Here is a 17,917-nt window from a genome sequence, read left to right on the forward strand (position 1 = left end):
TGACCAATGAATCAATACTTCTTTTTGAAATATGTTATGTATTTTTGGCACGCAAACGTAGATTAAGATGCAAACAGAAATCTAATTGCTGAAAGAAAGATAAATTTTATGATATTTTGATAAGATAAAGAATAAAAGTGTATCAAAACGATATCAATTTTCTACGTGCGGAAATTGAATTTTAGAATAAGACAAAAGGAAAGAAAAGAAAGAGAGAGAAAAGTATTTTTTATTTTATAAACAATTTTATTGCAGAAGTATGAAACGTTTGTTTAAAATAATAAAATTATTGTACGCATTGAGTACACTAGAAAATAATATGATTCATATTTGTTTTCATTGAATGATTTCATAAACGTTATGGATCATTTCAAATATATAGATCAGATCTGAGATTTATAATCTTATCGCATAAATTATGAATGTCTTAAAATTGCAACATATGCAATGTGCTGTAATTTTAAAATATTTATATAAATTGTTAATGTACAAATTTTTTAATAAATATAATGATCATTCACAAAAAATTTTCTATTATTAAAAAATATTCTATTATTCTAATTTTTTTTTTAAATTAAACATTTTATCTATTTAACAAAAATTCCATATTTGTCAACGATTACTTTTCTTATTTTTAATTAAAAATTAAAATACAGTACATTAACATTTAAATTAACAAAAACAAGAATCATATTACATACATACATATATATATATTATATAATTATTCTGGTCTTTCTTTACATTAAATTTTAATGTAAAGTATTTTAATGTTTAGTTAAAATTATTTAAATTATAGAAAAATTTCAAAGATTCAAAAGATTCCTTATTTCGAAGAATTATATAGCTTCTGCGATAACGATCATGAAAATTAAGACTCAAAGTTACAAAGTATACAATAACGATTATCAATATACTCTTAGATACTAATAGCTAAGTTACTTTCTGATTGTCATTGTACAAGTTAATTGATTATTGTGAACAAAACATCCTACATTTTGAATTCACTTAACGCTAATTTAATTCATTAATTACTTAAAGAAATATTTTAGTCAAACTGATCAATTTCTGCAATTTTTTAATTATTAATTTACAGGACACACAAATTTTATATCATTTTATTCATTTTTATTTTTTCTAATTTTTATTTCAAAGAATTGATAATTTAACTTTTATTCATTTGATAATTATACGACACTTTAGAAGCGTAATTAATAATTAACTAATGCTAATATAAAGTATTGTCAAATTTTCATAGTACCTAATCACCCTACAAAATAAGTTTTAGTACTTTAAAATATCGGTAATGAACAATTTATTTAATATAATAAAGTAGTCTAACATAATTTCCTACATAGCATAAAACATTTTAGCAATATTGCAATATCGTTGCAATATTATTGTGACATTGCTGGAACATTAATATTATTGTCATATTGCTCGAATGATTTATGCTGTACCGATTTCATCAAATTGCATATCAACTTTTATGATAGATGCGATTAAAAGTTCTTTTTGCATTCAGTAATATTCTTCATACGAATGAATACAATGTTGATGAATTGATAATTTAGTCTTAGCTACATGCACCAGATAACTTTGTTTTGCACGATATGCGTCCTTCATGAATGCGATACACACGAAAGAAGCGGTCAGAAAAAAGAAAGATTACAACGCGCATTTCTTCAATAACATTAATACTTTTTTTATTATAATAACAATGAAAGAATCTTGATAACGTGATTGTTATTGCAAGAGAAAGACGAGATTCTATTTTTTCTTTTCGTCAACAAAATAATAAATCATCAAGATAACTTTTTCTTTTCTTGAAGATGGCATAAAGTTATAATACTAAAATAGACTATCGTTCAAAATTAATGATCTTAGTGATTTTTTTACTTCGAGAGGAAAAAAGAGGTGCCAGATTTATCTTGAAAGCTGGCTATATACTGCTTTCCTCCCGAACACGTTAAATTTTTGTTGAGATTATGGACATTTATCACAGTGAAGTACAGTAACGTAAAGTAATAAGCTTTTATTTATTACACAATTCTGCGGTTACGTGATATTAAAAAAAAAGGAAGAGAAAAGCAAGAAGATACGGCAACAAGAATGAAGCTCAAAACTTTAAAGATCTAGCATTCAATCTTTCCAATAAAGATCGTTATCTTAAGCAATTTTGGCTTGCTTATCAGTGTGATCAAAATGTTTCTGTAAATCCTGCCAACATTTGTAATACTCATTGTCCAGCTTATTGCAAAGGTTACTAGCCCATTGTGTCACGGCCATGCTATACGAGGTTTCGAACATAAATGCCTGTGTATCATCAGCGATCCGTTCTGGCACCAGCTCGCTCTTGGATGCAGCCTCGAAGCATTGTCTATCGGGACCGTGTGGAGTCATTATGGAATGTAGCGATGCACCACCAGCAGAAAAACCATCCTCTTTTGCCTCGTAGCGACCCTTTATCAAGCCCATGAACTCGCTCATGCAATTTCCTAAGAATCCAATAGTGTCAAGCTTATTGTTTGAAAATTGTATTGTTCAAAAATAGGTATATATGTATAAGTTATACTATATAAATTCATATAAACATATATACATATATACATACATACACACACACACACACACACACACATATATATTAGATCATTTAAAAAGTATCCGCGGTTTTTTGTTCAATTTTTGAATGACCCATATATATATAAAAGAAAAAAGGGCAGAAAATATTGTAAAAAAATTAGAGATAAAAAATAAACAAAAAAATATAATATTTGATATAAACTATCAAGAAAAAATTAGCATATATTCTATATGCAATTTTATTGTATTAAAGAAACTGGTTTATACTGTCATTAAAATTTTAAAGATTACATTCAATAATAACAATTTTTATGTAATTTTGACAATTTAAAAAAAATTTAATTATATATAGAAAAAAATACTGTAGTAAATAAACTGTTCTGTTCGAATAACAAAAAATAAATAGCGTTTTATTTGTATGTGTAGATAATATAAACATTCAAAAATATAAACAGCAGTGTAAGTGCAAAATAGTTCATTGTATATGTTATCTTAATTACCTTTTTTATCTCAATTATTCAACGAAAAAGCCTTATCGGTCTAAACTGGATCTTAGTGCTCAAATATTTCACATGTGAATTTATATGTATATATTATATATTTCTACAAATTGCATCATCAACTGTATTAGTGTAAATCGATTTTATGAAATATTCGTGTCTTGTTAAAAAATACAAGGAAAAATTACTATAATATAACTCGTTTATATAAGTTCTAAGTCATCGACAAAATTCATTATAAATAATAGCTACGATTTGATTTACGATTGACACAAATGTTAAATATTTGACAAAATTTCCCACATAACATTCAATGTTGCAGATGACTCGTTTAATAGTAGCGATATACCGACACTTGCCACCGTTAATCTTCATCGTTGGTAGATACCATTGACAAGTCTGCATGCGAAACGAACGTGTATACGTCATGAGCTATTCGCGATCGCGCAACGAGACGCAGTGGCCGGATCTGCAATGGAAATTACGCGTATTTTGCATATTATCGCTCTCCATGCGCCGCCGACTTATTCATTAACGTGGAGAATGGCCCGCATTGAATACGTCGCTATACTGGTTATCAAATCTCGGAGAAAGCATAGCGAATGGCTACTCTTACTGGTACTCAAATATATTCTGAGATACATATTGCTCCTAGCCTTATATATTGTTGCGCAGTTTTACATTAGCAAAATAAAATTGCAAAATTGATAAATATCAATGCAAAGAAGATTCAATTAATTAAATTATTGTTGTTAATTGAATTCCAGTATATTCTAGGAAAAATAAAAGGAAAATGAAATTAAACACGAGGTGAAAAAACAAAATTTAAAGTGTTAAATAAGAAATAATTAATAGAAAATCTATATTAAAAATATTTACTTACTGAAATAAAAATTATCATTAAAAAAAAAAAATTATTTGTAAAATTATCATTGAATTTTATTTCATGAAATACTTGTATTGTAAAATATCTCACAAGAATATATTTTTTGGTCATCTTTCTTCGTAAACATTTTTTATCGGTTTCACAATAGCATGTTGAATAAATATTCATAATTTTTTTCACGTTTTCGACATTCACCGATGACAAACATAGTAATTACTTTCTCCACTTATTTATCGCAGCTATTAAACGATCGTTAATTTTAATAAGATCTCCGATAATCAGCATTAATTTCACGATCAAAAAATATCACCACGCGCGTCCGTCAGTTACTCCGATCGACCCTATAATTTTGCACGCACGTAACTTCTGTACAACGGAATGGACATTGAAGAAACAGATAATAACCACTTCTCCTGGCTTTCAATTACTTAACTCATAAGGATGCATCCTCGTTGATAGGCATCGTGCCTACGCGTCTTTCTCTTTGCACGCGACGGACTTTCTCAATAAGAGAGCGCGATAATACAGCGAAATACGACAGCGGCGACGATAACCATCGATTGAAAGTGGCCCGTCCCGTCTCATCATAATCGGTCGGATCGTGATCGCAGTGACAGGATATCGGTGAAACGACCTATCGAAGAAAGAAAAACGTTGTGCGATCGGTCGCCGGGAAAAATTTCGAGTTTTCTCTAACTCGGTTGCACAATTTTCAGGAGCGCTCTTCTGGAACGAAGACACCGAGTTCGACAGAGCACTCGTAACTCTTGCCGCGTATAATCGACCCCACGAGACCAGTGATAGGGAAAAGAATCGCAGAATCCACAATTTCTTAATAATATACCGTGTCTAGTAAACGTGTCAGATCGACGGATGGCAGTTTAACCAAAATAATTACCAAGTATACCAAAAAAGGATATCTAAAAGAGATTTAAAAGATATGTCAAGTATATCTCTCTTAAATACAAAATTTCCATTAACTTAATACGTAATCTTTAATATTAATTCCTACAATTTTACATATATTTCTATAATTCAAAACAATATTTATCAAGTTTGTACTTATTTCAAAATAAATGTAAATAAACTATTAGAAAACTGCGATGCATTCATAATACTCAAGTAATGTTCCAATAATCTTGTTGTTTAAAAACATAATTAGCATACATTTTGATTTCTCTTGCATGTAAAATCGCATTAAAAAATGTTTGCACAGTTTCATTTTTGCATCGGCGCGTAGACGAATGCAAACGATATATACTTTCTAAGAATACTTACGGTGATAGTAGGGTGGTCTGAAAGTGTGTTCTTGCACGGACCATCGGGGTGGAAAGATCACGAAGTCGGCTGCAGCGGTTCCAGGTTTGTTAGTGGGGCACGTCAGCACGGTGAAGATGGAAGGATCCTGCGGAATTAATTGAGCTACTTAACATTCCGAGAGTAATTATAACTGAATTCGAAAAAAATGGATATATAGAAGAATGAAAAAAAAAACATTATATACATTTACTTGTTAAAATCTAAAATATATAAATATTAAGAAGGATTAAGAAAGAGACAGAAACACAAATCATTAAAGATAATATTTAATCGTCTACACAATCGAGTTACTTCCTTCGCAGGGAAAATTTTAAAAATTGTATTTTATATAAACAAAATTTCATTGCAATTCATAGCAGTTTTCTTTTTAAATCTCAATGCGTAGTAGATTTCTGCATGTGACGATGTTTACTTACGCAGTGATCAAAAGAAACGGAATTGATGATCATGAATCTCTTAAGATCATATTTATAAGGTACGTAATTGCCATGCCACGCAATTATATCAAAGGGGCTATGATCTTGATTGGCCACGAATAGCTTTCCCTGATATTTACATATGATCTCATAATCAATCTCACGATCCTCGTACCAAGCCACAGGAGTTTGAAAATCCCTCGGATTCGCCAAGCCGTTTGCTCCTACGTATTAGCCCAACTCGTTAAATTCATTAAAAAAACATTAATTTATCGAATCTTCCCAATGAAAGAAATTTAATTGTCAACCACAACATAATTGTACTATGTTGTCTTTCAGTAAGGTTTAAGGTCTTAAAGATGAAATGCAAAAAGTTTTTCGAATTCGGATTAATTTTTTCAAGTTTCAACATAAAATGTATTAAAAATATTTTCATAAGTCTTCAAATCGACGATTAGATTACCTATCGGCCCTAATTCCGGCAACTGGAAGTGATTGTCGAAGACTTCTAAGATGTAACCTCTGCTTGGACCAAAGACGGTCACGGAGAATCGCATTCCTTGCTGAATAACGCATATTTCATTCGGTTCGCATCGGATCTTGCCAAACTCAGTGGTAATTTGCAGAGTACCCAACTGTGGCACTGCAATTGGACTCGAAATTATATTCTTTTTTCCTTTAGGGGGAAGTCGGCATTGCTTTTTCTATCACTTACCAATGAGAAAATCGCCATCGGCATTATAAAAAGCTCTATCCTTCATGGAAGCATTGCACAAGTACACGTGTATCGCAACGCCTTGGCGCATCTTAGGATCGCCGGCACCACACAAAGTGTGAAGGCCCTCGATAAAATCGACTTCGGGATCTCGTCGAGTTGGGACATCAAAAGTCTTCCATCTTAGCTAAAACGTGAACAATTAGCATTTCAGAGAAACTATCCTTCCGATAGATTAAAGGATTCGATATAATAAAAATCCGTTCCATTTTTTTATAAACTTAAGAAGATCGAAAGAGGAAGAGAGAGATTTCATAAAAATTTGAAAGGATATATTTATGTTAATCTTGATCTTTAGTTAGATCACTATTACACTCAATTCCTGAATTCAAAATTAATCGAAAATTTACCTGATTGGGATTTGGATAGGTCTCGTTCCAATCGTTTCTTACATAAGATTCGGCACCATGGCTTCTAGTGAAGGATTTAAATGGGTTGTGAACAACAGAGGGTCTTATTCGATAGAGCCACGATCTTTTATTTTGATTACGTGGAACTAGAAAATAAAAATAATGGCATAAAAATTATGGCAGTGATAATATCTGGCATTATATTAGAAAGAAATAAAAAAAAAATATTAATCTTTGATTCTGCATTGTTATGATAAAAAATCCAAGTCAAGAAAAAGTGATATTTATGGGATTATAAAATTGTTTGGAATTTGTATTATTTTAATACCTCTTTATATCTCAATTTGATAAAAGATAAGTTAAAGCTAACAGTAACTTGAGCTAACAATAAGTTTACTCCTGAGATAAAACGAAATTTTTCTCTTACTTTACTACATTAATTTAGACTTCAGTTGACGAATTTAAATTCAGACAATTTTGAAACAAATTATATTTTTTTACAATGTAAACAAGTGATTAATTTTTTATTTGACAATCGTATAAGTCGGAAGCGTGTAAGAACCAAATCAAAACGTGTAATCAAAATATCAAATATTTTTTAAAATTGTAAATTATTTCTAAAATATTGAAAGAATTGAGCAAGCAAATGATTTTACCAGGGAACAGAAGAGTTACTTTTTATAATAACAATTTGATAATGATTTTATGACTATAATAATAACTAATTAATCGCTGAGATTGTCAGCGATTAATGATCGCTAAGATTGAAAAAGTCACTTTGAAAAGTAATTTGTATTACGCATTTTCTTATTAAAAAAAAAATGGTTTGTAACATTATTTCATTATAAGTAGATATATAACGTAACTAATAAAAGTAACTAGTTATAAATACGAGTTAATTTTTCCAGAATGACTTATCCAATTCGTACACGTAACGATCGGAGTGACTTTTCAACTCTAATGTTACCGTTACAGTCATAAAAAAATTCGGTATTGCCAAATCGTTATTATAACATAGTAATGATAAGATAAAGTACAAGTAAACGGCAGTATAAATAACTATAAGTTCCATTCCCTAGATTTATATATAAGTTCCATTCCTTAGATTTTACTTACCTGTAAATGCTGTGCCTGATAGTTGTTCGGCATAAAGACCATATGGACATTTCTGTGGATTATTCTGCCCAACGGGCAGTGCTCCTGGACAGCGCTCATCCTCGCTGGAGAACTCACAACCGAATCCCGTGAGATACTGAAAGATATTTCTCGATAGAACAAGCGTTTTCTCATTAACACACTTTCGCAATGTCAAGTTTCTAGATTTCAGAAGTTCCCATTTTTCAAAGTCTTCTTTTTCATTAGACAATATTTATTTAAAATACTTATTTAAAACAAGAAATACAATTATATTTATCTAAAACGAAGAAATATTATATGCTCATTTAAAATGAAAAATGTTCCCTGTATTAAATTCTGAACGAAATTACACTAAAAGATTTAGTCTATTCGCAAAATCGTTTGTAAATTATTAGCCTAAGTAATTTTTCAGCAATCATTTTCACAATAAAAGAACAGCTTTTTTGACACAAGCTGAATGAAAAATGTCTTCCAAAAAGAGTTGCACACTGAATTTTTCCGATAAATAGGTACGTCAGAATTGAAACGGTTTCACTACCTTGAGTTCGTCTCTCATGACGAGCAGCGATTTTTTTATCCAGAGACAGATCGTTTCTTAACTAGAAATACAGAAGTTTTCGTGATACTCCCCCGTTTTATATGAACAAGTCCTTAGATGACGTAATGACGATAAGAGATCGATGTTAAATAAAAACATGTTTATTCACTCTGAACCAATCGAGCGCGACTATTCGAGTATGCAAGGCCTCTAAAACCAGTCGAAGAACCAGAAATATCACATTACGCTACGGAATTTATTATCAGCTCTCTCTCTCGCAACCGAGACGAGCCCCTCGCAATGACAGGAACCTCATCGTATGACATTACAGAGCTCCGTGAATCGTATTCAAATCGTATTCAGTCTCCTACATCATCCAGGTATTTTTCATGAGAGTGTCCGGTGAATCTTAATTATTTCGACATTCTATAATAGCGGTATTCTATAAAGTTTCTTGTGCATTCTAAAAAGTTGCACTCTATAATAAATATATATCGTTCTTCTGACTAAGAATTCGTGTATGTACGACATGACGTGTCATTTAAAATTTACGTTACAAAGTGAACGTTAAATGTGAATCGTTATTTCTGAGCTTCGTTTTTTAGCGTTTCCCATTGAGGTGAGGTCATTTGGTTTAATATTTTTGATAGTTTTCCTTAATTTAAAATAATAATTTGATTTAGTGGAATGTATGCTGCATTTCTGGCAATCTGCAAGTGACTTGCTCTCAATGGAAGATTTTTTATTTTGTATTCGCTGAGGAAGACTCCAAAAGGAATCGAAATGTTCGAAATAAATGAAGACCTGAACTAATCAGCACTTGAGGATTATCTGCTTCTCTTATCTCTTCGCTCTTACAACAGCGTATGACTTTCATTAGCCTTATCTGAATTTTTATTTATATTTTATTGTTTAAATTACTATACAATGAAAATTCTACTTACCCATCCCAACATTATTTAAAAAATACTCTGGGAACGTCTTTATAACATAAAATATTTAAGATATCCCTCAAAGATTTGTGTTAGAAAATAATAATAATCTCTTTTGACATTTCTCTTTATTGTGTAATATATTATAGATATTGTGTAATATATTTGTTCCATAGGATGGGACAAAAGTATAGGAACCTTAAGTATTTTGGACAATATAAGTTTTATAGAAAAGTATTTCGAACAAAAGTTGTAGGGTTTAAAAAGATCTTTTTGAATCCTACAACCATTGTTTAACTTTCCTATAAAACTTTATATTTTCCGAAATATTCAAATATTTTTGTCTCACCCTGTATATCAATCTTCGTTTAGTATTTAAAATAAAATTAAAATTATCACTCAAATAATTAACACACGTTTCTAATAGTTAGTTTTTAATTATAAAAAAAATTAATGAATTTCTTGTGTAAATCTTTCAAATTCCTTTACATTTACATTTACATATTGATTAGTAGTAGAAGTATTGCTAACGATATTTATCAATATTTATGATATATAGATAACATAAATTATCGATAATATTGGTTAGATATCGATAAAATTCAATAAACAAAAAAATAAATTCTATGTAAATAGAATGATGATATATTGAAATGTGAGCTAACATTAGTTATTATTAAAGGAAATATAATCGCCGAATCCTCAAATCATCCTTAACTTAGTGTCATTAATTAAAATGTCTGTTATATTTTACCGAATATACAAACTGCACATGTTAGAAATATTTCAATTGAAATCAGATTAATGATCCGTTACATTATGAAATGAGTATAGAGAGATGTCGTTATTGAGTGAAAGGTCAGAATCGCAATAAAAATATTGAAAATTCTATTCTTAAACCGACTCTTATACATTCTCTGTTAAGATTAATCCAAATTTTTAATAATTTTAATTAACAATATGTGCGCCAAAAATTAAGTTAATAAAGTTGAAAAAAAATTCTGATGAAGATATTGAACGGCTCGACAGTTCTTATTGTTAAATAGTTATAATACTTTTGACCTACTTTTAAAGATCTTTTTAAATCCTACAACTTTTATTCGAAACACTTTTCTATAAAACTTATATTGTCCAAAATACTTAGAGTTTCTGTATTTTTATCTCACTCTATGGGACAAATATATTACACAATATATTACACAATAAAGAGAAAGAGATTATTATTATTTTCAATATTTGTTAAAAGAGATTATTATTATTTTCTAACACAAATCTTTGAGGGATATCTTAATTATTTTATGTTATAAGAGTATAAAAATAAATCTAATTAAATAAGAGAAATCTTATATTTGGTCAAAGCGAATCTTAATGCTTAAGTATTTCCGTGTAAATTTATGTACATCTGATTGTGAACCTGCGCGTTGAAATTCTTTTTAGTCTTGAAACACAATATGAGCAGAATCAGAGTTGTAATATTATTTATTAAGTTGACAAACAATTTAATAATTTTTGATACCAATGATTCACATAGAGTATATCTATATTTAAATCTCCTTTAACCAAATATAGAATATTTTATTTAATTTGTCTTATTATTAATTTGATTTACTTGATATAAACTTATCAATAACTGAAATCAGAATAGTAATATCACGAATTAAATTGATAATAAATTTAATAATAATAAATTAAATCTTTTTTATCACTTTTTTGTAATGTTAAAGTAAGATATTAGATTAAAAAATTCCATTATTTAATAATCAATATTAATTGCAAAAATCAATATTAAAACTTCAAATTCTAAACTAGCCTCCATACAACAAGCTTTTCTTTATTAAATTCATATCTAATAAATATTCAACAATTCCTTAGATTCACATTTTTATTTTTTAATATATACCTGTCTTTAGGAAATTAAATTGTAATTTACAAATAAAGATTTCATTAAAAATTTTTGTTAATCATTAATTTTATATGATTATTATTACACTGAACCAAAATACTATTATATGTTTTTGATGATTTCAACGTAAGGGAAATTGCGAATATCTAAGAAAAAAGTTGAATGGAGCCGGCGATTGTTTCAACTGTAGAAGTTTTTATTCAAAAGATATTAACTGTAACTACAATAACATTTGTATACTATTTGTATATTGACATAAACTATAATTTCAAACAAAAACGAAATTAATTCGGTATTACTTGACATGATGGTGGATAATTCTCGACGGTAAAGCTTTTGTTTTTTCATCAGCAAATCTTCTGTTTCATAAAAGATTATAATGGAAATGGTAGATAAATGATGTTTAATGTCGCATCCCAGATATCATGACAAGATCATCTTAAATTATAATAAACACATTGCTAGAGAATGACTACTCTCCTGATTTTATTTTTGAGACTATAAATTTAAGATTAAAAACGTTAATTCACAAACAGACAAAAGCACAAAACAATACAACGTCATCAAGAACGCATTTCTTGATTACCGTACATTCAATCGATTTCGAATAAATTCAGAAATATTACTAGTAACTTAAACATAAAAGTAGCATTTTTCAGTTTAGACTAAAAATGTTTTTTAGGAAGACGACTGGTATCTGAGATGTTACATATACAAATGCAAAAGAATAGCCAATTTACAGTCTGACATTGAATTTTTACATGACGTGTATATTTCTATTTTAAATAAATTATAAATAATTGATTATTTTAACGATTGACTTTTATCTTGTAAACAAAGATAATTTATGTATTTATCATCAACACACATTCAAATTACCGACAAATTCTCAACTTTGTCGTGCATTGATCAAGACGTATTCTATTTTATTCTGATCAATGATACATTTTTATAATGTTTTTTGCACGAATGCAGACGATATTCTTGTAATTTATTTATCTTGTAATCATTTTTCTCATAATTTAATGGCCACTCATTATACAAGTTTTTATAATCTATCAAGAATATGATACAATTTTTATATTCATTTCAAGAAAATTACGACAGAGGAAATGAAAAATTATCTAAACCTGAAGCAAATTGCATTACAATACCTATATACTAGTTACACCAGTCTCCAGTGAAAAAGTTTTTTCAAAAGCTAGATAAATCCTTTAAAAAACTAGCTAGATAAAAAAACTCGATTGTAGCTGAAGCATGTGAATATGCTTACTGTTTGGAATGCTAATAAAGATAAAAATTAAAAATAATTTGAAAGAAAAGTTTAATTAATCTTCAATTCTTCAAATAAGATCAATCATATGTTTTATTAAAGTTAACTATATGTACCAAAATTGTTCGTATTTTTCCAATAAAAATAAATATTATTTAATTATTGTTATTTAACTTTTTACACATATTTTATATATATTTTATATATTTTTTAAATATATTTTATGATGTCACAACTATTCTTATTTTCAGTATAATAAAAATATATAATGTGGATAGAGTGTTATTTAACACAAACTTTTTCTAACTGTGTATTAAAATTATTTTCCTCAACATTGGCAACAAATCAAGTGAAACTATTAAAAACGTATAAATATATTGGTTTGAAATTATCGATATCTTTAACGATATTATCGATAAATTTAAATTAATCGATAAATTATTGATAACTTATCAATAATTGACAATAGCATCTCTACTGATTAGATGCTCAATTTCCATCGTGTTTCCTGGAAATATTCTTGTATCTTTAAGGAAACTTACAAGCAGAAAAGGCATGTACTAATCACGTGTGTTACATTCTAAATAGATTTATTAATCACGTAACGCAATTAAAAAATATACATACTCGACTTGTTTGTTACATTCAATGTCGTATCAAAGTATAATACGTTTGTGTTTTACATTTATATAATCTGTTTAATCATTTTATGAAATTATAATATTATTCTTTCTCAATTATACAATAAATTACATGATGACTAGCAACAATCTTTACAAATTTAGTTTTATAATTAAGTTTTATAATTAATTCAAATCTTTTATACAAATAAATCTTTCTTTTTACAGTGTCATAACTGTATGCATAATTATATATAATAAAATATTACTGTTATACATATAAAATTTAAGAAACGGGGAATAATTTAAAATTTGGAATATTAAAAAATATATATTTATTCTTAATCCCGTAAGTAAATAACAATGACAACAACACCTATAATCACATTAATCTTTTCATTTTATCGTAACATGTGTTTTACAGATTCGTAAAGATTACGATCTCAGTAATTTTCATATTTTCATTCTGAATAGCAATGCTGTAGTTTAACAAGAATTCGTTTCGCTTCATGTCGAAATTGAACGTCTTGGACCCTGCGAAACACGCCACAACATGACGCGCATTTATGTACATACGCTCATCAAAGGATTCTTATACTTATCCAATCATTTTCACTTTGACGGCTACTTATCGGTTATCGCGGGAAGTTTATTGACCGCGAGAAAGTTTTGCGTCACGCCGAACGCGTACTCCTCCTCGCACCTTTGGCGTAATTATGCGCGAGTTTTCATCAATCATAATTGCAACGAAGACGTCTGTTGCGCCGCAGTCCAGATGAAGCAGCGTTAAGAGAATAATTTTCAATTTTAGATTGTTAACAGCTGTTATCGGCAATTCCGTAACACTTCCTTGTAATTATTTGATAATACCTTACAATATTTATTATAAAATTTATAAATAACATTTATATCTGTATCTATATGACGTTATTACATTAAAAGTTATTTTATTGATTTGTGGTATAAAGCAAATTTGATTTACATCTAGGATGACCATAATAATGTATATAGCAATAATTCGTTGTTGTAAGTATAATTGTATTTGTGTTATTTGATGATATTCGAGCTTCGGATTTAAGCTCGCTCACGCAAAGCGATTGCAATGCAGAAAATAACACCGTAATAAGGCATTTGTCATAATTGCGCTCCATATTCTCGAACTTTCACCATGTGGAGAATCAGTCATTTACTGATGGCATATAATAACAAGTCAATCGCGTTCACTTAGGAAAGCCTTTAATTTCTTGCCTAGGATCGAATTATAAGAATATTTTTATGTGTTGATATTATTGAACGAGTGAATGGAAATCTATGCTAACTAAAATGCGCATTAAAATTAAGATCATGCGTTGTTTTCGCGAGCGACGCGACGTGTGAGATTACAGAAAAAAAGGTATCCAATTCCAGTTTTCGTTGCAAATACAAACAGCTTTATGATTCACGATTGCGTTGCGAATAAATCACATCAACTAAAGCGACAGAGCATAACACAATCTTAGATCATGGTACAACAAATAGAACAATTCACGGAAGTACAATACTGTGGGGCAGTAGGACATTCCTTTCGTCATATAGATGTTCTATTTTCTCGCATGAGAGAATAGATAAATCGTCAAAAAAAAAAAAACAAATTTTCACATATCTCATTAACAAATTTCATGTTATATTTATTTGCTAATTATGATACTTTATTACATGACATATAATTATATACTATTACATGATATTAATACGTGATTATATGATGCTTACAAGACATTTCAAATTTATTGTTGCTAATTTATAACACAATAAATATTTATTTATTTATTTAGCTTATCTTTATTTATATACGTCAGTTTAATTATCAGGTGATATACTTTAGAAAAATGAATTATGATATATTTAACATAAAAAACGATGGAAAATTCTATTGCACTATATACATTGCGCAATACTGATCCGACTGGTTACTGAACTGATTATCAAACAAAAATCGAGGTGACAGTCTAAGACTTTTTCGATAAGAGACAGGTTACGAGGAGCGACAAATATTCTCGAAAACGCTCACTGACGTCAACTCGGGACCGCCCAGACTAGTTTTGTTCCAGTCGCAAGAATTGAAAATGCAGAATTGTTAAAAAATTAATGTATGCCAATCCTATTTTATAGACAATTTAACAACGAACTTAGTAGAACTTAGATTTATCGATTTCACGTTCATTAATTCCAGCAAACCAATAATCGCATTTAATTCAATTTTAATTTAATTAAAAATACGAAATCCAACAATCTCTAGTGAGAGGAATGGTTTGATTAGTGATTGATTAATATCACGATTAGAAACGTTTCAGTCGATGATGAATTAATCTTTGTAAGTTAAACGAACAAATAACAATTCTGAATTATTCCTTATTATCAATTTATTCCGTATATATCAATTTATTTCTTATATCAATTTATATTTTACAAAAATGATGAAAAGCAATGACTTTAGGTTTTCTTTGCCATGTTAAGACTTAATATTGCTCGATTAATTGGTCACGAGAAGAGAAAATTGAAGTAATCCGCGTCATTAAAATAAAATGAAGAAAAGAAATAAAAAGAAAGATATTGAGTTGAAAGACTTTCTTCATATGGCTTTCTTCACATATTTAAAATAAATAATAGAATAGAAATTAATCCACGATAAATCATTCGGAAATATTCACAGGAAGTTGCGCGATAATTTTACGTATTAGAGCGTCTATTCATAAATGCTTATGAATAGAGCAATCGTTCGATGTAAAACCCACAGTAACATCTGAAAGAAGGAATATAATCCAGCACCAGCAGCAAGGAATTATTCTTTACAGTTAGGTGTAGTGGGATCAAGCAAAGAGAAGATAAGAAATCCTTCTCTTGGTGGGAGATGATAAAGTCACTTCGCAGAGAAGAAAGAGAGGTGCCACCTCGCGGCGACGACGACTTCTCTCTTCCATCTCCTTGTTCGAGAGAAGACTTCCTCTTGCATCTTGGGAGAGAGAACTAACGGGGAATGCACAGATGTACATCTGAAGAAAAAGAACTCGATCCCGTGCACGCTTTCTAGGTCGCGCTTACTTTTCAAAGAGGCGCGCGTCGTCTTCTCATCGAATTAATAAGAAGCAAGCAAAGATAAATGTCTATTTTTATACCAATAACTGCGCTATTTCGGTAAAAATGTCATTTATTTGAATCAACAATGGAATCAAAATTTGTTTAAAACAAGTAAGGGCAAAAAGATATTTGACAAAGTAAATTTTTCCGTTAATTCTCGTTTAATATCTAGAAATTAATAAGGAACAAAATGCACTCTAATTTCTAAATTTTAAAAAATTTCTATTTATACAACAATAACAAAATTTCCGACAATAACAAAAATTCTCAGAAAAGAAATAAATAAAATAAACTAAAAAATTTTTTAGTAACGGAGGAGTTAGAAAAAAGTTTCTCAAACATCGTCATTCAAGGATAATATCAAAATATAAATGTCTCTGATAAAATAAATACCTATAATAAAATAAAATAAATAAATAAATCCTCTGCGAGGATTAATTAGCATCGATTCATCCATAGATGAAAAGGTAAATCGGAACGTAGCGGGAAAAGCTGCAGGATTAGTCGGGAGTAGGACAATCGCGAGGAAAGGCAAAAGGATGAGATCTAAGAGAGGTCTTCTTCGGTGAACAGTCGCAGAGTTGTATCCCTACCTCGAACATCGAGACGAGAGCAGGTGGGCTCTCGACGATCTGCTCGAGAGCAGCGAGAGAGTCCCGGTCTGCCGCCTCCTGCGCTCGCACCGGTGGCACGCACCGGCCTCCGAGAGAGAGACTCGTACGCTGTCGAGTTCGTTGGCCGACCGTCACCCGCGCGCCCGTTTTCCCGATCGCTCTCGCGTTACTGTTCTCCACCTGGGCGGACATCAGATTCTGGAGCCTGAATAGGAAAAGGGCACCCGGACCTGGACGGTGCGGGTGCGGTATAACTCGCCCCGTTCTCTTCCCCTCCTGTCGATCAGAGGAGAACTCGCATGGGCATCATGGGTTCCAGTCGAGAAATCGACCCGCGTCAACCAACCTGCCGGCAGGTGCTAACTCGCGCGTGACTCCGGTGTTAGCTTGGAATCATAGTCGCGCGCCCGCTCGCGCTGACCGGACGTGTTCGCCGAGCTGGTAAGAGTCAGTGGGAAATTGTATCATGTGATTGTAAAAATTTCGAGGAATCCTTCCGTTTTATTCATTCACTACTGAAAATACCGGAAGATCATATCTGGAGATTTATCCAAAATAGGAGACCTTTTTTATGGACCTGTCTTGACGTTTAAATCCGGAAGACAACCCCCGTTTTATAAAGTGCGAAGATAATCAGAAGTGACCAAAAATACCTGGGAAAGTTTTGGATATACTTTGGAGGGATCAATTTTAATATCTGTGATAATTCGAAAAATTTTGGATGTTTGTTTAAAACGAGAAGGATAAGGAATAGCCATACATGTTTAAACAAATTAGACACTTGGGCAGTTTCAAGAAGAATACTAAATCTTTAATTAAGAAAGGTTTAGTGTGGCGAGGAAATTTCTGACGATTCAATTTTGAAGATTCTGAGACTCCTGTGGACTCGTCTAAGTGCAAGCATCAGCGATCGACAAGCAAGTTCGATCGACGCGGAGTGGAAGTACCGT

At 30.3% G+C, this 17,917-nt stretch overlaps 1 protein-coding gene and 1 long non-coding RNA gene across 2 annotated transcripts; one reads left to right on the plus strand and one right to left on the minus strand.

The window, feature by feature from the left end:
- Positions 1-225: 225 nt before the first annotated feature.
- hgo (homogentisate 1,2-dioxygenase) lies at positions 226-8,639 on the minus strand. The gene is made up of 8 exons (XM_011058088.2): positions 8,509-8,639; positions 7,950-8,085; positions 6,834-6,979; positions 6,424-6,610; positions 6,172-6,351; positions 5,709-5,932; positions 5,251-5,377; positions 226-2,498 (listed from the first exon to the last, which is right to left on the minus strand). Exons 1-8 carry the CDS (start codon positions 8,524-8,526, stop codon positions 2,170-2,172), a joined length of 1,347 nt encoding a protein of 448 aa, XP_011056390.2. The 5' UTR covers positions 8,527-8,639; the 3' UTR covers positions 226-2,169.
- A 131-nt stretch (positions 8,640-8,770) lies between these two features.
- On the plus strand, positions 8,771-17,523 carry LOC147908550 (uncharacterized). The gene is made up of 2 exons (XR_015546133.1): positions 8,771-9,127; positions 9,192-17,523. It is a non-coding gene; the product is annotated as an uncharacterized LOC147908550 (long non-coding RNA).
- Positions 17,524-17,917: the final 394 nt, after the last annotated feature.

Source organism: Acromyrmex echinatior, chromosome 9 (genome assembly GCF_024713525.1).
Source record: "Acromyrmex echinatior isolate Ae372 chromosome 9, ASM2471352v2, whole genome shotgun sequence".
NCBI lineage: Eukaryota > Metazoa > Arthropoda > Insecta > Hymenoptera > Formicidae > Acromyrmex > Acromyrmex echinatior.